Source organism: Nicotiana sylvestris, chromosome 1, assembly GCF_000393655.2.
Source record: "Nicotiana sylvestris chromosome 1, ASM39365v2, whole genome shotgun sequence".
NCBI lineage: Eukaryota > Viridiplantae > Streptophyta > Magnoliopsida > Solanales > Solanaceae > Nicotiana > Nicotiana sylvestris.
This window is the reverse complement of record NC_091057.1, coordinates 183994879-184013049: the sequence shown is the minus strand read 5'-3', so window position 1 is coordinate 184013049 and position 18171 is coordinate 183994879. Positions and strand designations below refer to the sequence as shown.

The 18171-nt window shown below is 36.0% G+C and overlaps 2 protein-coding genes and 1 pseudogene across 2 annotated transcripts; 1 reads left to right on the top strand and 2 right to left on the bottom strand.

Annotated features, from left to right (window-relative positions):
• The first annotated feature begins 2675 nt into the window (after positions 1 to 2675).
• Positions 2676 to 4576, top strand: LOC104219351 (amidophosphoribosyltransferase, chloroplastic-like). Its single transcript, XM_009770025.2, has one exon. The coding sequence runs from the start codon at positions 2752 to 2754 to the stop codon at positions 4471 to 4473; it is 1722 nt and encodes a 573-aa protein (XP_009768327.1). The 5' UTR covers positions 2676 to 2751; the 3' UTR covers positions 4474 to 4576.
• Positions 4577 to 5821: 1245 nt separating this feature from the next.
• Positions 5822 to 11203, bottom strand: LOC104219352 (tRNA-dihydrouridine(47) synthase [NAD(P)(+)]-like). Its single transcript, XM_009770026.2, has 10 exons — positions 10801 to 11203; positions 9980 to 10096; positions 9654 to 9890; positions 9215 to 9461; positions 8872 to 9125; positions 7934 to 8206; positions 7437 to 7718; positions 7193 to 7313; positions 6273 to 6442; positions 5822 to 6179 (listed from the first exon to the last, which is right to left on the bottom strand). The coding sequence occupies exons 1-10, from the start codon at positions 11119 to 11121 to the stop codon at positions 6081 to 6083; spliced, it is 2121 nt and encodes a 706-aa protein (XP_009768328.1). The 5' UTR covers positions 11122 to 11203; the 3' UTR covers positions 5822 to 6080.
• Positions 11204 to 14580: 3377 nt separating this feature from the next.
• Positions 14581 to 16137, bottom strand: LOC104219353 (uncharacterized; annotated as a pseudogene).
• Positions 16138 to 18171: the final 2034 nt, after the last annotated feature.

The following is an 18171-nucleotide window of genomic DNA, read 5'->3' as shown; positions in this document are numbered from 1 at the left end:
GATTCATTTTGTCGTTTGAGTGATTAAAAGGCAATCTCTATGAACTGCATTGTGATAAGGTCTTCTTAACGAGGAATTTTTGTGGTAAATCGTGGAGATTTAGGGTTCAAATTTTAGTAGAGATAAAAAAACAGTTTTTTTTCTCCAAGTGCTTAAGCATTGGTGGGCAGTTATTGAGTGTTTGTCCTAGTAGGAGGTAGCAGATATTTATGAACTACTATAAGTTATGTGCGAATTTGTTCCAATATCATCTTTATTCAAGAAAAGAAAAGAAAAAGGAATGTTTGTGGACCAATTTCGGTGGGGCGTATGGGGGTTGGCTTTTTTCCTTGTCCATATGTTTGTAAGCCAATTTCATTGGTGCTAAATGGCTCTCAACTTGATGAATTGCGTCTTGTAATGTCGATTGAGTACTTTGTTCTGTTATCCCTGGTTGGAAGTTTTTTAACGACGTGTGGACTGCCTACTTCGTTCTTATCCCAACTTGCGAGTTTGACCAAAATTGCCAAATTTTGAGAGTGATTTTTCCTTTGTTATTTTCTATTGGATGCTGCCCCAAAAGCACAGAAAAACATTCTTCATATAACACTTCTTTCGTGATGATAAGAATTTAAATAACCTTTAGAAACCATACTTGATAAAAGATTTGAACACCAAACTCATGATGTGTGAGATTTGGTTTTATATGCAAAATTAAGAAGTTTTGTTTTTTCAATTACATGCGGATTTAACAGTAGTACTACTAGATTTTAAATCTTGGTGGTTATACATACAGTCATATTATTTAATCATGAATTACCCCCAATACAATTTATGATTTAACCATAACATATTATATAATATAGTACAAATATCGAGTGTGAGTAAGTTTTCTCCCGACTCATGCCAATCCCCTCTTTTCTTCTCGTTTATCTTTTCAAGGATACAGAAGCATTCTAATATCATATTGTACAATGACTGTACTTTGAGAAGGATAGGTGACTAATCTCAAATCTTGTCATTTGTCATGCCTTTTTAAAAGAAAAAAAAATTACTTTGATAAATTCAAGTCAACCAAAGTAGTATTCGGCTTCTGAAAATTTACAAGTATTGGTCCAATAAGTAATTTAGGAATCAAACAGAATGAATGGACAAGTCAATGTTTATCGCTTGCTTTCTTTGTAACTTAGATAGATTATGTGTACGAGAGTGCAAGTTGATAAAAACAAAAGTAGAATCAAGTTTATTCTGAATAAGCTTTGTGGCTATGAACATTGCTTATATCTCTTTCTTTCATCCAAAAGGAATCAAACATGTTAATCTTAACAAGAAAGAGAAGCTTGGTGTAAATTGCTACAATTCCAAATCCCCACCAAAATTTTCCCTCTCTTCCTTTTCAACGATTTTACTTTTACAATATAGAACAAACGATATTTCTCAAAAGTGTTCCACAAGAATGTGTACAATTACTACAATCATTTTGATTTTCCACCCTTTCCTTGTACTTGCCAACCTAGACATCTAAAGAATTAAATTGAAATAAAAAGAAAAGAATATTAAATATCTATAGTTGGAAGCAGAGGCGGAACCAAGATTTTAAATTTATGGGTTCGTGATTCTACTCGTTTTAAGTTACTGGATTCTAAATAAATAATTTATATATAATCAATAATTTTTCAAAGATAAATACAAGGTTCGAATCAAAGTTGCTGAATTTGGCCGAACTCACTCCCAGCACCCGGGTTGGAAGTACAATGTAATTTTTAACAGAAAGTTAGAGAAACAAATAATTTTAACTAATTAAAAAAGTCTCACAAACATATTTTCAGGACAAAAGTTGGAAATTAGTTTTGGTCCATTGACGCACCCTTGTGAGGGAAATATCAAAGGTATTATCAATATTAGTTCGCGTCAGAAATTATTTATATTCGGTAATCGAAAAAATATATAAAGTTTTATATATATATATATATATATTCGACTATTATTTTGAGAGCGACTATACAATCATTTTTTCAAATATTATACTATCAAGTATCAACCAAATTTGCGGGACCCTTTAGCATAAGCAAAAGTCACATGGCCATCTCGAGAATCTAAATTGTGTGAGTATATGTTATTTTGACCCAAAAAATCGCCGAAAGCTAATAACGGGTCAATTTTCTTTTTATTAATTAAAATAATACAGTAGTATTATGTATTACTAAGGGATCGTTTGGTATTAGGTATAAGGTATAAGAATGGTATAAAAATTTAATATCACCTTAATATTCTGTTTGGTTCGCAAATCAGGTATAAGATATTTCGGTGTTAATTTTAACATTGGGATAACTTATACCTTATAGAAGGTGGGGTAATTAGCACCCGTATAACTTATATTTTTTCTTAAAAATTATGCAATTGTCATTCTTAATACAATATACCAATCAATGAATAAACAACAATCCCAGCATAACTTATCTCAATATAATTTATACTGGCATAACTTATACCGGTATAAATCCGATTCCAACCAAACGACCCCTAAAGTTTTAACAATTTTATTCTGTGGTGACCCAAATCCTTCTATCACTATCACCATAAGCTAAAAAAAGTTAACCAATTAGATTCTGCAGTGAGAGAGCCCACTCTCACCACACGTCGGTTTTGCCCTACGGCATTTTCACTCCACACACAAACCCCATATAACCACCAAAACCTAGCTCAGCCTCTTTGGCTATTCACATAGCCCCCCACTTGCTTTTCCTTCTGTCCTCATTTTTCCCACCACCCATGGCCGCCACCGTCTCCACCGCCTCTGCCGCCGCCACCAACAAATCTCCTCTTTCACAGCCCCTTGACAAACCCTTTTGCTCCCTATCTCAAAAGCTCTTATCTTTATCCCCTAAAACCCATCCTAAACCCTACAGAACTCTCATCACCGCCTCTTCCAAAAACCCCTTAAACGACGTCATTTCGTTTAAGAAATCAGCTGACAATACCTTGGACTCCTATTTTGACGATGACGATAAACCCCGTGAAGAGTGCGGCGTTGTGGGCATCTATGGCGACTCAGAAGCTTCACGCCTTTGCTATTTAGCACTTCACGCGCTTCAACACCGTGGCCAAGAAGGCGCCGGCATTGTCGCCGTTAACGACGACGTTCTTAAGTCAATTACAGGTGTTGGGTTAGTATCCGACGTGTTCAATGAGTCAAAGCTTGACCAACTCCCTGGTGACATGGCAATTGGCCACGTAAGGTACTCTACTGCTGGCTCTTCTATGTTAAAAAATGTTCAGCCTTTTGTTGCTAGTTATAAATTTGGGTCAGTTGGTGTTGCCCATAATGGTAATTTAGTGAATTATAAGTTACTGCGTAGTGAACTAGAGGAAAATGGGTCAATTTTTAATACAAGTTCTGATACTGAGGTTGTACTTCACCTTATTGCTATATCTAAAGCTAGGCCATTTTTATTGAGGATTGTTGAGGCTTGTGAAAAAATTGAAGGTGCTTATTCTATGGTGTTTGTTACTGAGGATAAGTTGGTTGCCGTAAGGGATCCTCATGGGTTTAGGCCATTGGTTATGGGTAGGAGAAGTAATGGTGCTGTTGTTTTCGCGTCTGAGACGTGTGCTTTGGATTTGATTGAGGCTACTTATGAGAGGGAGGTGAATCCTGGTGAGGTTGTTGTTGTGGATAAAGATGGGGTTCAGTCTATTTGTTTGATGCCTCATCCCGAGCGTAAATCTTGTATCTTTGAGCATATTTACTTTGCTCTGCCTAATTCGGTCGTGTTTGGGAGGTCTGTGTACGAGTCTAGGCGTGCTTTCGGGGAGATTCTTGCTACTGAAGCTCCCGTGGAATGTGATGTTGTGATAGCAGTTCCTGACTCGGGTGTCGTGGCTGCGCTCGGTTATGCTGCTAAAGCAGGGGTACCGTTTCAACAAGGTTTGATTAGGTCGCATTATGTTGGTAGGACGTTCATCGAGCCATCGCAGAAGATAAGGGATTTCGGGGTGAAGCTTAAGCTGTCGCCGGTTAGGGCGGTGTTGGAGGGAAAAAGAGTTGTGGTCGTGGATGATTCGATCGTTAGAGGAACGACCTCGTCCAAGATTGTGAGGCTGTTAAAGGAGGCGGGTGCGAAAGAGGTTCATATGAGGATTGCAAGCCCACCAATTATAGCTTCTTGTTATTATGGAGTGGATACTCCTAGTTCAGATGAGTTGATATCAAATAGGATGAGTGTGGAGGAGATTAAGGAGTTCATTGGATCGGATTCGCTTGCTTTTCTGCCAATGGATAGCTTGAATAAGCTCTTAGGCAATGATTCTAAAAGCTTTTGCTATGCTTGCTTTTCGGGCAATTACCCAGTCGAGCCGACGGGTAAGGTTAAAAGGATAGGGGATTTCATGGATGATGGATTAAGTGGAGATATGGATTCCATTGATGGTGGATGGCTACCAGGAAGTAGTAGGGTTCAAAAGACTATCTTGAATGAAGTTAGAACCAGCTAAACTTTCTTTTCCATGTTTGCTTTAGTTTTTGCTTTGGATTTCTAATGCTTGACCATAGAAATTATAAGTTTCAATGAAGTCTCTTTTTCTATTTGGAATGCCACATGATTCTACTGATCTATTTTTCCTTTTTCTCTTTGTCTTTCGTCTATTTGTTTATCCCAATAATTGGCCTCTGAGAAGTTTTACGTCTTAGACGATGGTTAATGATTTAGTAGTTGATATGCCAAAAAACAACATTATTGAGTTTGTCCACCAGGCATAAAGTGTTAATATAACAGGATTATAGCAATAGCTGACCAATCTCATTGTCCAGTCAAGTTACTGCTTCCCACTGCTATTTGAAGGTTGTCATTGCATCAGCAACAGCATTTTCCAACTTAACTGCCCAAATTTTAAAGCAAAATTACTTGTGATACTGATTTAGATAAAATTTAAAATGAACAAATCCAAGAATGCACCTTTATCTCCAGTAGGAGCTTGTGCCAACTCTGTTTTAACATATGTATACCTCCATTTTGGCCATTGAACAAATTTATTTGCTCAATTTTCCCATCTCAATCCTTGTGACCTTCCAACTCTTTTGCTGGCTACGTTCTTCCACCAAAAGTCAGTAAGTTCAATCTACAACCATTTGCCAATATTGTTCTTCGCGATGCAACTGAAACAAACTACTTCCATTGATAGTCCAAACATAAAAATTGCATACAGTCTCGATCCAATATTTTCAAGAAGATGACAAAACGAGGAGGAAAAATTAGATACAACCATCTTAGACAAATTAATTGAGATGGAAAAAACTAGCAGATGCAAAGAATGAATTCAAAATATCGAAGCAAGCTTCATTCATCGAGGAGAAGCCACTATCCATAATTCGAGGAGCCTCGAACGCAATCCTATACAATACATCAACTTGAAATATTCTATATAGAACATATGCTATCATTGATATTTGTAGAATAATTCTTCAATGAGAATTAACTTAAATAGTCACCCGCTGATAGATGTATATATTATAAATAATTAGTGTATAATATATGTATATTGACTAGTACCTGAAAATATTTTTGGTTGAGCTAAAAACTGTGATTCATTAGCACATGTTACACTAATACTGTATTCTAAAATTGCAAAACTGATCCAATATAGGACTTACGTTCTGTGCTTACTCTATAATAACTATTAACTATCTAATGTATCATGGTTGGAAGTACTGCTAAATGAAAATATAAAAAAATACTTCTACTAAAAGCAATATAAAGCAAGTACCTCAAGTCTTCTACAAATAACAAAAAAGACAGTTTAATACCACATTCATCTATAATTATCTCAACCAAATCCCTGAAAATGGTATAAAGTAAGAATTATGTGATTAATTATTGGTAACCAGCGGACAACAAATGGTTAAAGAAATTTACTTATCATGAACAAAAACTGTAATAATTATTTGAATTACATATTTTATACTATCAAATAGAAATAATTTTAGGGGCCTTGATTTTTTGGGGCCTAAAGCAAGAGCTTTATTGGGCCTACGGGTGGAGCCGTCCTTGCTGAGGTGCAGCAAAAATTAGTATCAGACCAATAGCAACAGCGACAAAATGATATTAGCCATTCTCTGCTCTGTCATAAGCATTGGACTTGTGCTTTGGTGCAAACGAAAAGCCAGCAGGAACCTTGCCTAGTAACATTTCGGATATCCTTATCTGTCGAGGGAATATATAGCACGTTAAATTGAAAGAATAGTATGTGTTTTACACACCTAACAATTTGCTATCTACGAAAGGTAAATTACGTACCCAGTCTGCAGCAGAATCAGAGGCCATTAGTGTCTCGAGGTCATCCCTACCGTAGTATGAGGGTGGTCGCCAATTTATTCTTTGTGGGATAATTTCTAACAGGCCAACTGGAACATACCGACATGTGTAACTAAGCCACTCCAACAAAAAGTGTCTGGTCGTCTCCACTCCTGTGCTCATTTAGGGCAAACATCAGGTATGGCCAATCATAACATTAATTCTCTTCAAGATCTTTCCAGTAGAAGAATATAGCAAAGAAAGCAAATCACCAGCAAATGAGAATAAAATCTAGAGAGAGAAACCCCATTTTTTCAAGACACATATGGAAAGCTTCTATTAACATACTCGTAGATCCTGCCAATTACGCCTTTACAGAGATTCAAGAAAACCTCGGGTGAATGAACAACCATAGAATGTATAGGATACATAAGTCATTGCTAGTGTAAAATGGATAACAAAGAAAATAAGAAGACATCATTGCTCACATATACAATGGTCTAATCTAATGTGGAACTTCCCTAATATATTGACAAGTCAACCTGACAGAAGCATACTATATTCTTAAGGATATAGGCAGTGAACAGTATCGATTGCATCTATTCTGCTATGAAAGGCCAGATATAGAGCAGAGTTTAGAAGCCTGCACAAACTCTTTGCATTGATGTAGTTATTCCCAAGCTATCTCAATTTCTTATATATCTGATGAAAGAACCAAACATGATCACGAGATGTAGATTAGGAGATGTAAAGGTTAAGGCACTCAGTTTCATGAAGAGTAAACATGGATGCAAATATAAGTATATAACATGATAGATCATCTTTAAGGCATGTTTCCAATAGGTTGCAGCAATTAATATCTTGGTAGATTTACCAGACAAACTTCTTACTGATCCATAATATTTATGAACATAACTATATACCTTTTGAATCAGAACCCCAGTGTTCAAGGCCAAATCGTGCGTAATCCTTCAAGATATCTAGCCGCTCCCCAGATGTAATGTCCCAGTGCCTCTGTTCCTTGATTTCGGTAAATATCCACGGCTGCAAAATTAGGAAGTGCTGCTTAGTGCAGATAGACCCTCAGAGGCACAAATAGAATGAACATGCAACCGTAACAAGTTTTACACAACGGAAATAGGGAGCAGAAAAGATCTTACTACAAACCTTTATCAATGCACCTCGGGCGATCATACATGTGGAAAGCTCAGGGGAGTCAGTTTTGTGCTTGTTCCAGTCTAAATAAGAAAATACATCACCGTTTCCAAGGACTTGTAAAGACTTGGGGGCTCTTTGTACACATTGGTATATGTAATCCCAGTCAGCAAGTTTACTATAGCGCTGTTGACGTGATCTACCATGTATGGTAACTGCAGTTGCACCCCAATTACCAATATCTGCTATGAGAGAATCAATGCGATTCTTTCCCTCAAAATAAGCAGTTCTTACCTAAAGCAGGAAAAAGTTACATTGTCAAGCATCTCTGCACATCTCTTTAAGAACCACGGGCACGTGGGAACCAGATCTTTGAACAAGACAAACATAGAAAAGCAATAGCCTACACTAGGGTGGGAACTGGGAATTGTATCATAATGCCAAATACCTACGCCGTGAAAGGTTGGTCTCCAATAATACAAAACAAAAGGCAAAGCAGATCATCCTACCTTGATAGTTATTGGTATATCAACTGTTGCTGAAGCAGCTTCTACTACACTCTTCATCCGCATTGGTTTTGTAAGAAGAGCTGATCCAGCACCCTTGTTAACTACAATATCAATCGGGCATCCCATGTTAATATCAATGAAATCCACAGAGCATTCTTGTTCTATAAGCTCAACTGTCTTTGTAACAGTGTCTGGATAAGCTCCACAAATCTGAACACCAAACAAATTCTCGGAAGAATGCCGTCTCAGCAGTGCCCACTCAGATGCTTGCCCCTACATTAGCCATAAGGCGCGAGTTAATTGGTACTTAAGTTCAAGAATGTTACCCAAGTGAATGAAAAGTCTTTAGATGGAAAATGGTAAGACAGGGATGAGAGGCAAAGATTATTAATTCTCAAAGAAGCCAAAAGTTACATGTCCATAAACTGAACAAGTTATGTACCCCTGTACAAAATCATTCCAGGCGGTTCTCTTAACTTGAGGATGAGGCAGGGAAGATGTTATTTATTTCTTATAGAAGGCCAAGTATGACACACCCACATCCAAACCAGTTGCATCTCCACGATTTTTATTTTTTTTGATAAGGTAAAATTTTATTAAATAAAAAAGGTAGCAAGATGGTACAAATACAATAGGCCAGCAACTAACACAAAACTGATCTCCTACATATCGCACATCTCCACGAATTTATGTGTCAAAAGTTAACAAAGAAATATATGCAAATTTGACCTTCTCAACAAAATATATACAAATTCTACAATAGCATTTCTCAGCTAGTACTTACAAGTTATGGCATTTCATCCCCCTAACCATTAAACAATCACCACCGCAAAAGCTTTTCACCAGTCTCACTCTCATTCTGATTCTATTTTGAGGCATTCATGAATAGATTTAATGATAACTTATGTTTATCCCATCCACAATTAGCAGTGACTGACCTGCAAAAGATTTGTGCACATTGCCATCTCACCAGATGTTACATCAGCTCCTAGTACCTTGCAAACTCTCCGAAAAGGCAGATTCCCAACTGTGGTCAAAGGCGCAAGATAGAGCTTATCCCGAAAATCAATAAGCTTTTTTTCACGGGGGTGCAATTTTAGGCTTTTATCAGAATCGGTAACCATGTCAGCAGTTGGGTCTGATTTATTCACGTCACAATTGCTGTCAAGAACTTCCCCCTGGACACTTGAACCTGTCAAAGTACATAAGATCAGCTACACGAGGTTTCACCTCTCTATAAAACAACCTGAATGCTCATAAAGGAATAAAGCATCTATTAACCATTGCTAGCTTGGGAGGAACAAATTTCATCGATTGATGATTTTGCCTTTTTTAAAGGTCTAATATCATCAGCCAAATTATTTTCAACTACATCATCTTCTGGTGAAATGGAAGGAGTGATCTCCACTTTATTAGAGCAGTCACTAGCAGCTTCATTGCTGTCTGTTTTGGTATCAGTGGCTGGCTCTTTTAGCACAACTTCGCCATTTTCCTCTTTATCAACCAATATTTTATCTTTCGGATGGCCCTGCGATAAGAAATTCAAATGAACATGAGAAATAATCCAGAGACAGAAAAACATAGAGGTATGATACTGCTTCCTAATGGTCACACATCTTGTACATTAAGCTAAAATTTGAAGCTTGTCTAATAAAGAATCACCTTTTTCCCCTAAAACTGATATTGAAGAATGGAAGAAAAAAAGGTGGGAGGCACAAACCTTAAGTCCAAGAAGTTTGAGAGTGGCTTCAGCCTTCGGAAACTTCATTTTGTTTTTCCACAGAAGTTTCTGAGTGTCCTTATTAAAAAAATTTAGTTCAGAACTCTTCCTAGATATCTTCTCAGTTTGAGTTGAAACATCATCTTCGTGGGTCCCTGCAAACCTACAAGCCAATCCATAAGGGCATGGCCCTTCATAAACTAGAAAAGGGCAACTACCCTCTATATCAGCTGGTTTCTGCATTCAAAACAACAGCAAAGATTGTAATTTTACGGGATCACATAACAGCATCATAACGATAACTATGATATTATTTCTTAATTTACCTCAGCTTTAAAAGCTTCCAAGTCATGACTAAACCGACATTTGTCACTATAGGGGCACGCACTAACTTTTCCAGTTTTGGCCACCTCGGGACAGATATGCAATGGTGATTTTTGTTCCTGCAATCATTTCAAGCATTTCATTTACTATAAAATAACCACACCAACCACAATCTCTTTTTTCTATTTCTTATGAGTGATTATACCAACCAAAATCTTAAAATGCACAATCACAACAGTAAATATTTACTCGACCAGTGTTTACAGCAAGCCAAACAACTTAACCTAGCAGTTAAAAATTAAAGTAAAGATATATATCATCTAATCATGGTTAAGTGATAACTGTCGGTATGAAAGAATACTTACCACACCCAGTGTTTCACCAAACCAAGCAATTAATCCTTAGCTGTTAAAATCGAAGTAAAAATACATATCATTGAACCATGGTTTGATAAATGTGTGTATGAAGGGTACATGTCCTATATTCACCAGATGCCGGTGCGGGTAATGTTTTGACAATCACACAAATATAACAACAACAACCCAGTAAAATCCCGACAGTGGGGTCTTGTACGCAGCAGACCTTACCCCTACCCCTACCCCAGAGGGGGAGAGGCTGTTTCCGGGAAAACAATCACACAAATATCAGTTATAAAATTATCTTCAGCTAAAATGGAACTTTTTGAAGAGAAAATTTCAATTCCACACTCTATACGTATCCTCTATATGCATTCCATTCTATTTAGGATACTTCATTCCAATAAAGACAAATAGTTTGACTTTTAAATTCGTCAAAAATAAGCTTTTTAAATAATTAGAATCACCTGACGGCGTTCACGTTTAATTTGGCGTTTGGATTTCTTCTCCTTAAGAATAGGAGCGCTTTTGGCCTCAGCTGCATCGTCGTTTTCGACTCCGACGGTGCTGTTGTTGCTGTCTTTGTTGTTTGAAGGTCTAGATGGTGGAGGGCGAAGATACTCCCTCTTCACAGGAGCTATGGCTTTAGCTACTAACTCTTCTGGAGTTCTAAATGGTTGACTTACTCCTCCGTCATCGGTGTTCGATGAAGGTTGTTGTACTGGAGCTTCCGGATGCTCCGTCGTAGTCGCCGCCGGCGACGAGTCCGTTAGGGTTTCGTTTTCCATGGAGTGTGGAGGTTGTGGTTAGGGTTTAGGTGAACCAGTGGAGATTATAGACGAGGGGTTTAGCTGCAGAACAACGACGTCGTATGGAACATTAGGATATAGTACCTTTCATCCCTAACCATTGTTTGGGTTTTTTTAACGTTTCCAAGGTGCGTAAATGACAATTAAGTATATGCTGTTTATATAAAATTTAAAAATGTAATATTTGTAGTTAAAAATTAAAACAAGAATATATTTTACGTAATTAAGTGGTAATTATATGTATGAAAACTTAACTTTTTTGAATTCATATAAACTAGTATACGTACCCGCGCTGCGCGAATTGTAAAAAAAATATATTAGCATAATAATATTGCTCTTAATTATTTGCTCATTTGAATTCTATTTAAAGTATGGTATGACACTACTAGCTTTCTTGAAATGAGATATAAATTGTGAAATATTCCAAGAGTTAAAAGTGATAATATCATTCATAGGTGTACTCTAGCCAGTAAAAATATATACTACAAATGCAAGAATGCAATATGAACAGAAATTAAACAGTAATGTTACAACTAATTTGTATGCTTCATTCTTATCATGGTATATTCAGCTAACTGAAAACTCAAATCTTTCGTGTATTATTACACAACTGTTAAACTATTCCAATTGTATCCAAAGATGGAGCTAACACTCTCAAGATTGTATATGATTGTGGTTTCTTACATCTCTACTTCAATGGATATAGAAATGAACGAAGTGACCTCAATGAATGACTATGAGCAAAGAAATGTTGTCTTTTGACTCCAAGCTTGGATACGAAAGTGAGGCAGCACTATGGAAAATATAATAAATATCACTGTTAGATCGTGCTAGAGAGCACAAATGCGGATTAGGGGTGACTATGACTATCTAATATTGATATGGCCAAGCTGTATATATATATATATATATATATATATATATATTTGGACTTATCGATCATGTGCCCTCTGCTCTGCTTCTTATTTCATGGAGTAGTTTTCTATAAATTTGCTTGCATTTTGTCCTCAACTTAGAAGCTTCAATATCTTGGGTAGGCTAAACAAATTAAATAAATATTTCATCACACCAAGATATACATAATGAAACATCACCATTTCCCTGGTGGATTAAGCAATAGCCAAAAATTCTCCCATGATGCAAATGCTAAATTATAAGAAAGTTATTCACCAAATGTTTTGTTTTTTGTTAGCTTGTGTATTCTCAACAACTTCCACAAAAATTAGTCTTCCATCAACAATCTGCAACCGGTAGATTATTTCAATGACAAAACAGAAAAACGGAAAGCAGCAAGACTCTTCGGACAGCCAACGTTCGATATTTCACCAGGAGGTAAAAATGAAACAAAATTAAATACACTTTATAATGTTGGAAAACAAATCCCCTTGTGGATGTAAAAGAGCTTTCTGCAAAGACATAATGCCACTTAAAGTTGAGGATTTCTTAATTTTAGCCGAGCAGAATCTTTTCCTGGCCCTTATAGTTGATTATCTTTTTTTCGCGACAATCTCACAAAGCCAAGATTTAGAACAACAAAAAACAATCAAAACAGTATCCCTCTCTCTCAAAAAAGCCATCTACTTTAAATTTCTAAAATGATCCATAAAATCAAGACTCTATTTTAAATTACTTTAGATTTGGAACTTTATTTATTTGTGTTGTAGTTGATTGACAAGGTTATTCATAATCATGTAAAGTTTATCATGTGATCACTGAGATGCAGTAAATTGTACTTTTCCGCTTTATTCAGACAAATAGTAGTACTTTTTCACCCATCTTTTTATAATTTCTCTTACTTGAGTTATAGATTCTCTTATTCAAGGCATTTGACTATATAGAACATAATATTTTTCAAAAAAAAAAGAATATGATTTAAAATAAACAGCAAGAGTAAGCTTGGAATCATGTAAGCCTAATAAACGCTAAATGACATACATCATAGAGTGCAATGAAAGAAAAGCAGCACCAAACCAGAACAGATAACACAATTATGAATCAGTTCTACAACCTTATACATAGGAAATCAAATACTGCTAGCATTAAAATTAAGAGATATTTTATGGATAATTGTCCTACCTCATGTGCTTTTACTTCTTCAACTCATCTCCAAAATAGCTCTAAGGCCTTAACTGGAACATTCATAGTATACCCATCAATTGTAGGTGCATAGGCTATCATCAAGACTTTATGATTTATCTTCATCTTTCTCGGTTTAATGAACAAATAAAATCGAGGTTATTTTAATCAACGGGTAGATCAATATAATTTGTTCTAAAGCATAGGTCCAAAAAACTAAATTTATACATATCCAATTGTTGGTCCATTTGTTTTAGCTGAAGTGGAATTCCAGAAAAGATATACAATTCATTAGTAAACCTTGCAATTAAACACCAAAATAAGTTATCAAAAAAAAGAATTCCATTAATTGTTTCGGTGGTCGTTTATGTCAGGAAAGAAGGAGACTTCAATATAAACAGTAGTTGAGAAACAAAAATATCCCCGGAATTAGAATAAATCAAATCAACTCCTCTACTAGCTACACAATGCAGTAGTATAACACGTCATTGTCCTGTGTTTTATATGGCTCTAAATTTAGTTATAAGCTATTCTTCTTGAGCCATTCATTACCATCTTTAGATGAAAAAGAAGACAGATGCTCAATTGTGTAGCAACTTCTATAAAATCGGCAAACAAAACATGGGGAGGTTTATGGCTTATGAACCACAGTTTTTCCAAACTAAAAGAAACCACAAAAAGGTTGAATGTCCAATTTGAGAGTATTGAACCTATCAATTGCCTAAAGATTGGGCCTTCAGAGTAACTTCATCCTAAACAACTGTACAAAAAAATTCTCTATTATTTCCTGAACATCAAGTCCACCTCATTACCTGCAGAAAACTGAAATTGTAGATCATAAGCAAAAAGATAAAGTTTTGAAACAGTAAATTCGCAGCAGAAAGGAGAAAAAAATACAATCTTGCAACAAACATCACTTATATGGGTAACCAAGATGAAATTAAGAATCAAAAATCCTAAAATATCCCTTAATTTTTATTTATTTCCACGAAATCCATCACTTAGACCGAAAGAACGTCTTCTTTTTCCTGTAATTTTCAGTATAAGAAAGAATAACAGAGATATCCAAAGCTATTTCTCCTGAAATGGTAATGTTTTATATCACCCAAGACATACAGATACATTACTACTTCCAGAGCTAAAATCAGGTCGCACTTGTTTATTTTCTTCTCCTTTTTTGGATAAGTACCCAGGTTCACTTGTTATAGGAAATTCTCATATTTTATATGATTATTATTATTCATCTACAACTACTATACAATGAAAATATAATCAACAGTAATATTTACTCAAAAGTTAAAGCAATTATAGAAATCAGAAAAATATATTGTAAATACTTGATAACTCCATCATAGATTCATCTCAAACTAAATTACGGAAAACTTCTTTATACACCACATTTCTTGATTCATTTATTATTTGGCCATCATCATCATAAACTAAAATCTTCAACCCTTTTCTACTCGTCACGCGTGAAAGAGCAACATACAGTTGTCCATGAGTAAATATTGACTTCTTCAAAAATAATCCCACATGAGACAATCACTGGTCTTGAATTTTATTAATTGTCATGGCAAAATATACAACAATTGGAAATTATCTTCGCTGGAACTTAAAAGGTATTCTTGCATCTGATGGCATCAACGTCATTCTCGAGATAAACACTTTTTGTCCAGCAATATTACTCGATAAAACCTTGGATTCAATAACCTGATTTTCAAGTCTTGTGATGATCAACCTCGTGCCATTACACAATCCTGATGACTGGTCTATATTTCTTTGCAATATCACAGGAACACCAACCTTCAAAGTAATAGAGTGATTTGGAATTCCAGAACATTTAATATTGTTTAGGAATTCGGGTGTATGTACGTGCTCCAAAGCTTAAAAAGAATGATCAGACATACAAACTATATCAGAACTCAAATATGTCTTCTCGGGACTTTGATTGAGTGAAACCATATATTCATTGATCGACTCCACCATATCAACAGTCGGAGCAAGAATTGCTCTTTGCTGGAGGTAATCAAAGTCACTGGAATGGTTAAAGAAATCTGGATATGTACTTTCAACAATTGTCGATATTGGATCATCACAATTATTTATGAGAAGATCATTCGGGATTTGGCCTTTCTCAATGCCATCAATGAAACTCCCAATCCTTCCATCACCGATTGCTAAAATCCATTAAGAATTGTTTTTTAACTCATCCAAATGTGTATCTAACTAATCTCTTTGTAACCTAATATTTTTTGTTAGATTTAAGACTTCACAGTGGGTCCACAAATACGACGAATTAAGAGTAGCGTTAACAATATCTTGCCAAATCCTTTTGCAGTGATATTGCAAAATTTGTCTGAAGTCGCAACCAAGAACAACCGTTTTACCTCCTAAAGGTTTATCAGCACTGAATGTGTCTTTAAATCTAAGAATATCTCTAAGAGTTTGATCAAGAGCTTTAAAATAATATTTATGCATCATCGGTGTCTCATCCCAAATAATCAACTTTGTCTTTATAATCAAATTTGCTAGAGGACTACCTTGTTTTATATTGCACGTTGAATCTTCAGTTGGATTGAGAGCGATTGCAAATCTCGAATGATCTGTTCTACCACCTGGTAACAAAAGAGATGCAATTCCACTATATGCAACAGTTAACACGATGTCTCCTCTAGATCGTATGCCATAAGACTGAGTCTTCCAAATAAAAGTGATGGTTTTTCAATGTCTTTGTCTTATGCTTCTTATGTTTTGATGATCTAACAGACTTATTGCAAAGATCCAAACAGAGAACCTGACCCACATGGTATACATTTCAAATGAATAATGTCCAGTATGATCTTTAGCAAATGAATGAACAACCTCAGGGAGGAACGCAACAGGGACCTGGTGACCTGGTCCCTTAGGGTTCTCCGACATAAGTACAAGTCGGTGACTGTACGCAAATATTATAAAGAGGAACACAACAGGGATCTAGTCCCTTGGGGTTCTCTGACAGAAGTACAAGTCAATTGCACAGCTAGAACATAACAACAAAAAGTGACTATCTCGCAACTGTTATAAAAGAGGAACACAACTAGGACCTGGTACCTTAGTGTTCTCTAACAGAAATACAAGTCAACTATACAGCTGGAACGCAACTGCACAAAAGTGACTGTGCAGCAGACAATGCAGCAGTCACTTTTCATTGGGAAGAAGCGTGTACCAAGAATTGATATCACTATCTATTGTGATATAACAACTTGGTACAAGGCACAACACTTCACTTATGCATTCAGTGATATTCTCTCAAGCATAACAGTATTCATCCGGCATTGAAGTCACTGGTGTGTCAAGAAAAAGAAGACAACTCCACTAAGGATCAGTTTCATAATTAGTTTATGTATATCCGTAGTTGAGTTGTAATCTTGTTATTTGTTCTTCATTGTATCTCCTATTTTGCTTTCTTAGAAGCTTTGTCTTAGGAAAACCAAAATCCGTAAACTTGCGAGTTTATGTTGTGACTAGGATTAGTCATAAGTTTAAAGTCTTTGTAATTAGAAGAGTCACAAAGTGGCTTGCGGTGAGAGCATCGCAAGTTAGTTGAAGTCTTTGTAATATGGTTATTACAAAGTGGCTTGTAATAGAGAGATTGCAAGTTATTGAAGTTAAAAACCTATAAGTGTAGGTCGTGGTTTTTTGATCCCCTTGTGTGGACTTTTTCCACGTAAAAATTCCTTCTCTTCTTTACTTACAGTTTTATCAGCATTCTCAGCTTAATCTCATAGAGGACCAGGTACTCTACTGTTTGGTGGACTCATACAAACTAACCAAAAATCTTTCCAGTTCCTCCATAACTATACAAAAAGAAGAATCCACTTTTGGCTTCAGTCATTACCCTCATAATTTTGTCATAAATCGACTTTTCTTCAACTGTAAAATTCATTAAGAACTATATATGCAATCCCATTACTAAATTAAATCCTTTATTATTCGAGGTATCTCCATCTAGATCATAAAAATTAAAATTGTATTTGATTAAATACATGCGTAACCTAATGAATTTCATGGTACAAAGCAGAAGATGGAGATTGTAGTCAAATTGATTGAAAAAATAAATGCAACTAAAAAAGAATGCATTTTTTCTTCTTGAATAATTATTTCAAGGGAGACGGTGTTGTCTGGTTTGTCGCTGTCATGATCCGTATTTCCTACCCTCGGGAGTTGTGATGGCGCCTACTCGTAGAAGCTAAGCAAGCCATGAACTTAGAAATCATTAACTCCTTTATTTTAAAACTTCTTACCAATTATATTAACAAGAGAATAAACAGTTAAATAACAGCGGAATATGAAATTTAGCGGAAGTCTTAAATAATAGGAAACGAAAATGTCTCACAGACCATCACGTGCCTCTAACCAGAACCTGGTGTCACAACATCCACGGACTACTAAGAGTACTAAATTCAACCGTTTGAAAGAAATATAACACTGTTTGTCTCGAATACATGAGATAGAGGAGACGCCGGGCCTGCGGACGCCTGCAAGGCTACCTCGGTGTCTCGGTGGACTGAAGGCTGGCTCTCGAGCTACTGCTACTGACCAAAGGCTACTCCGGTATCTGCATAGAATACAGAGTGTAGTATCAGCACAACCGACCCCATGTGCTGGTAAGTGCCAGACCTAACCCCGGCGAGGTAGTGACGAGTCTAGGACCATACTCCAGATAAACTTGTGCAGTTATATAATATACAGCAAAAATATAAATAGGTAATAACAGTTTTAAAAGGGAGGGGAAAACATGCTTCGGGGAAACATATCAATTCTATCAGAAACTTAATAAAGTATGAAAGAACACTCGATTTCTACAATAAATACAACGACAAGATAAGACTCACGGTCATGTTTGACACCAACATATATATACTCATCACCATGCCTATACGTTGTACTCGACAAAAAGCAAATAGCAAATAG

Coding starts and splice junctions, on each gene's coding strand:
- LOC104219351 (XM_009770025.2), top strand. CDS start 2,752: ATGGCCGCCACCGTCTCCACCGCCTCTGCCGCCGCCACCAACAAATCT.
- LOC104219352 (XM_009770026.2), bottom strand. CDS start 11,121: ATGGAAAACGAAACCCTAACGGACTCGTCGCCGGCGGCGACTACGACG. Junction 8,207..8,871: donor TGTGCACAAATCTTTTGCAG/GTCAGTCACTGC, acceptor TGGCTAATGTAG/GGGCAAGCATCTGAGTGGGC. Junction 6,180..6,272: donor CTGATTCTGCTGCAGACTGG/GTACGTAATTTA, acceptor TTCCCTCGACAG/ATAAGGATATCCGAAATGTT.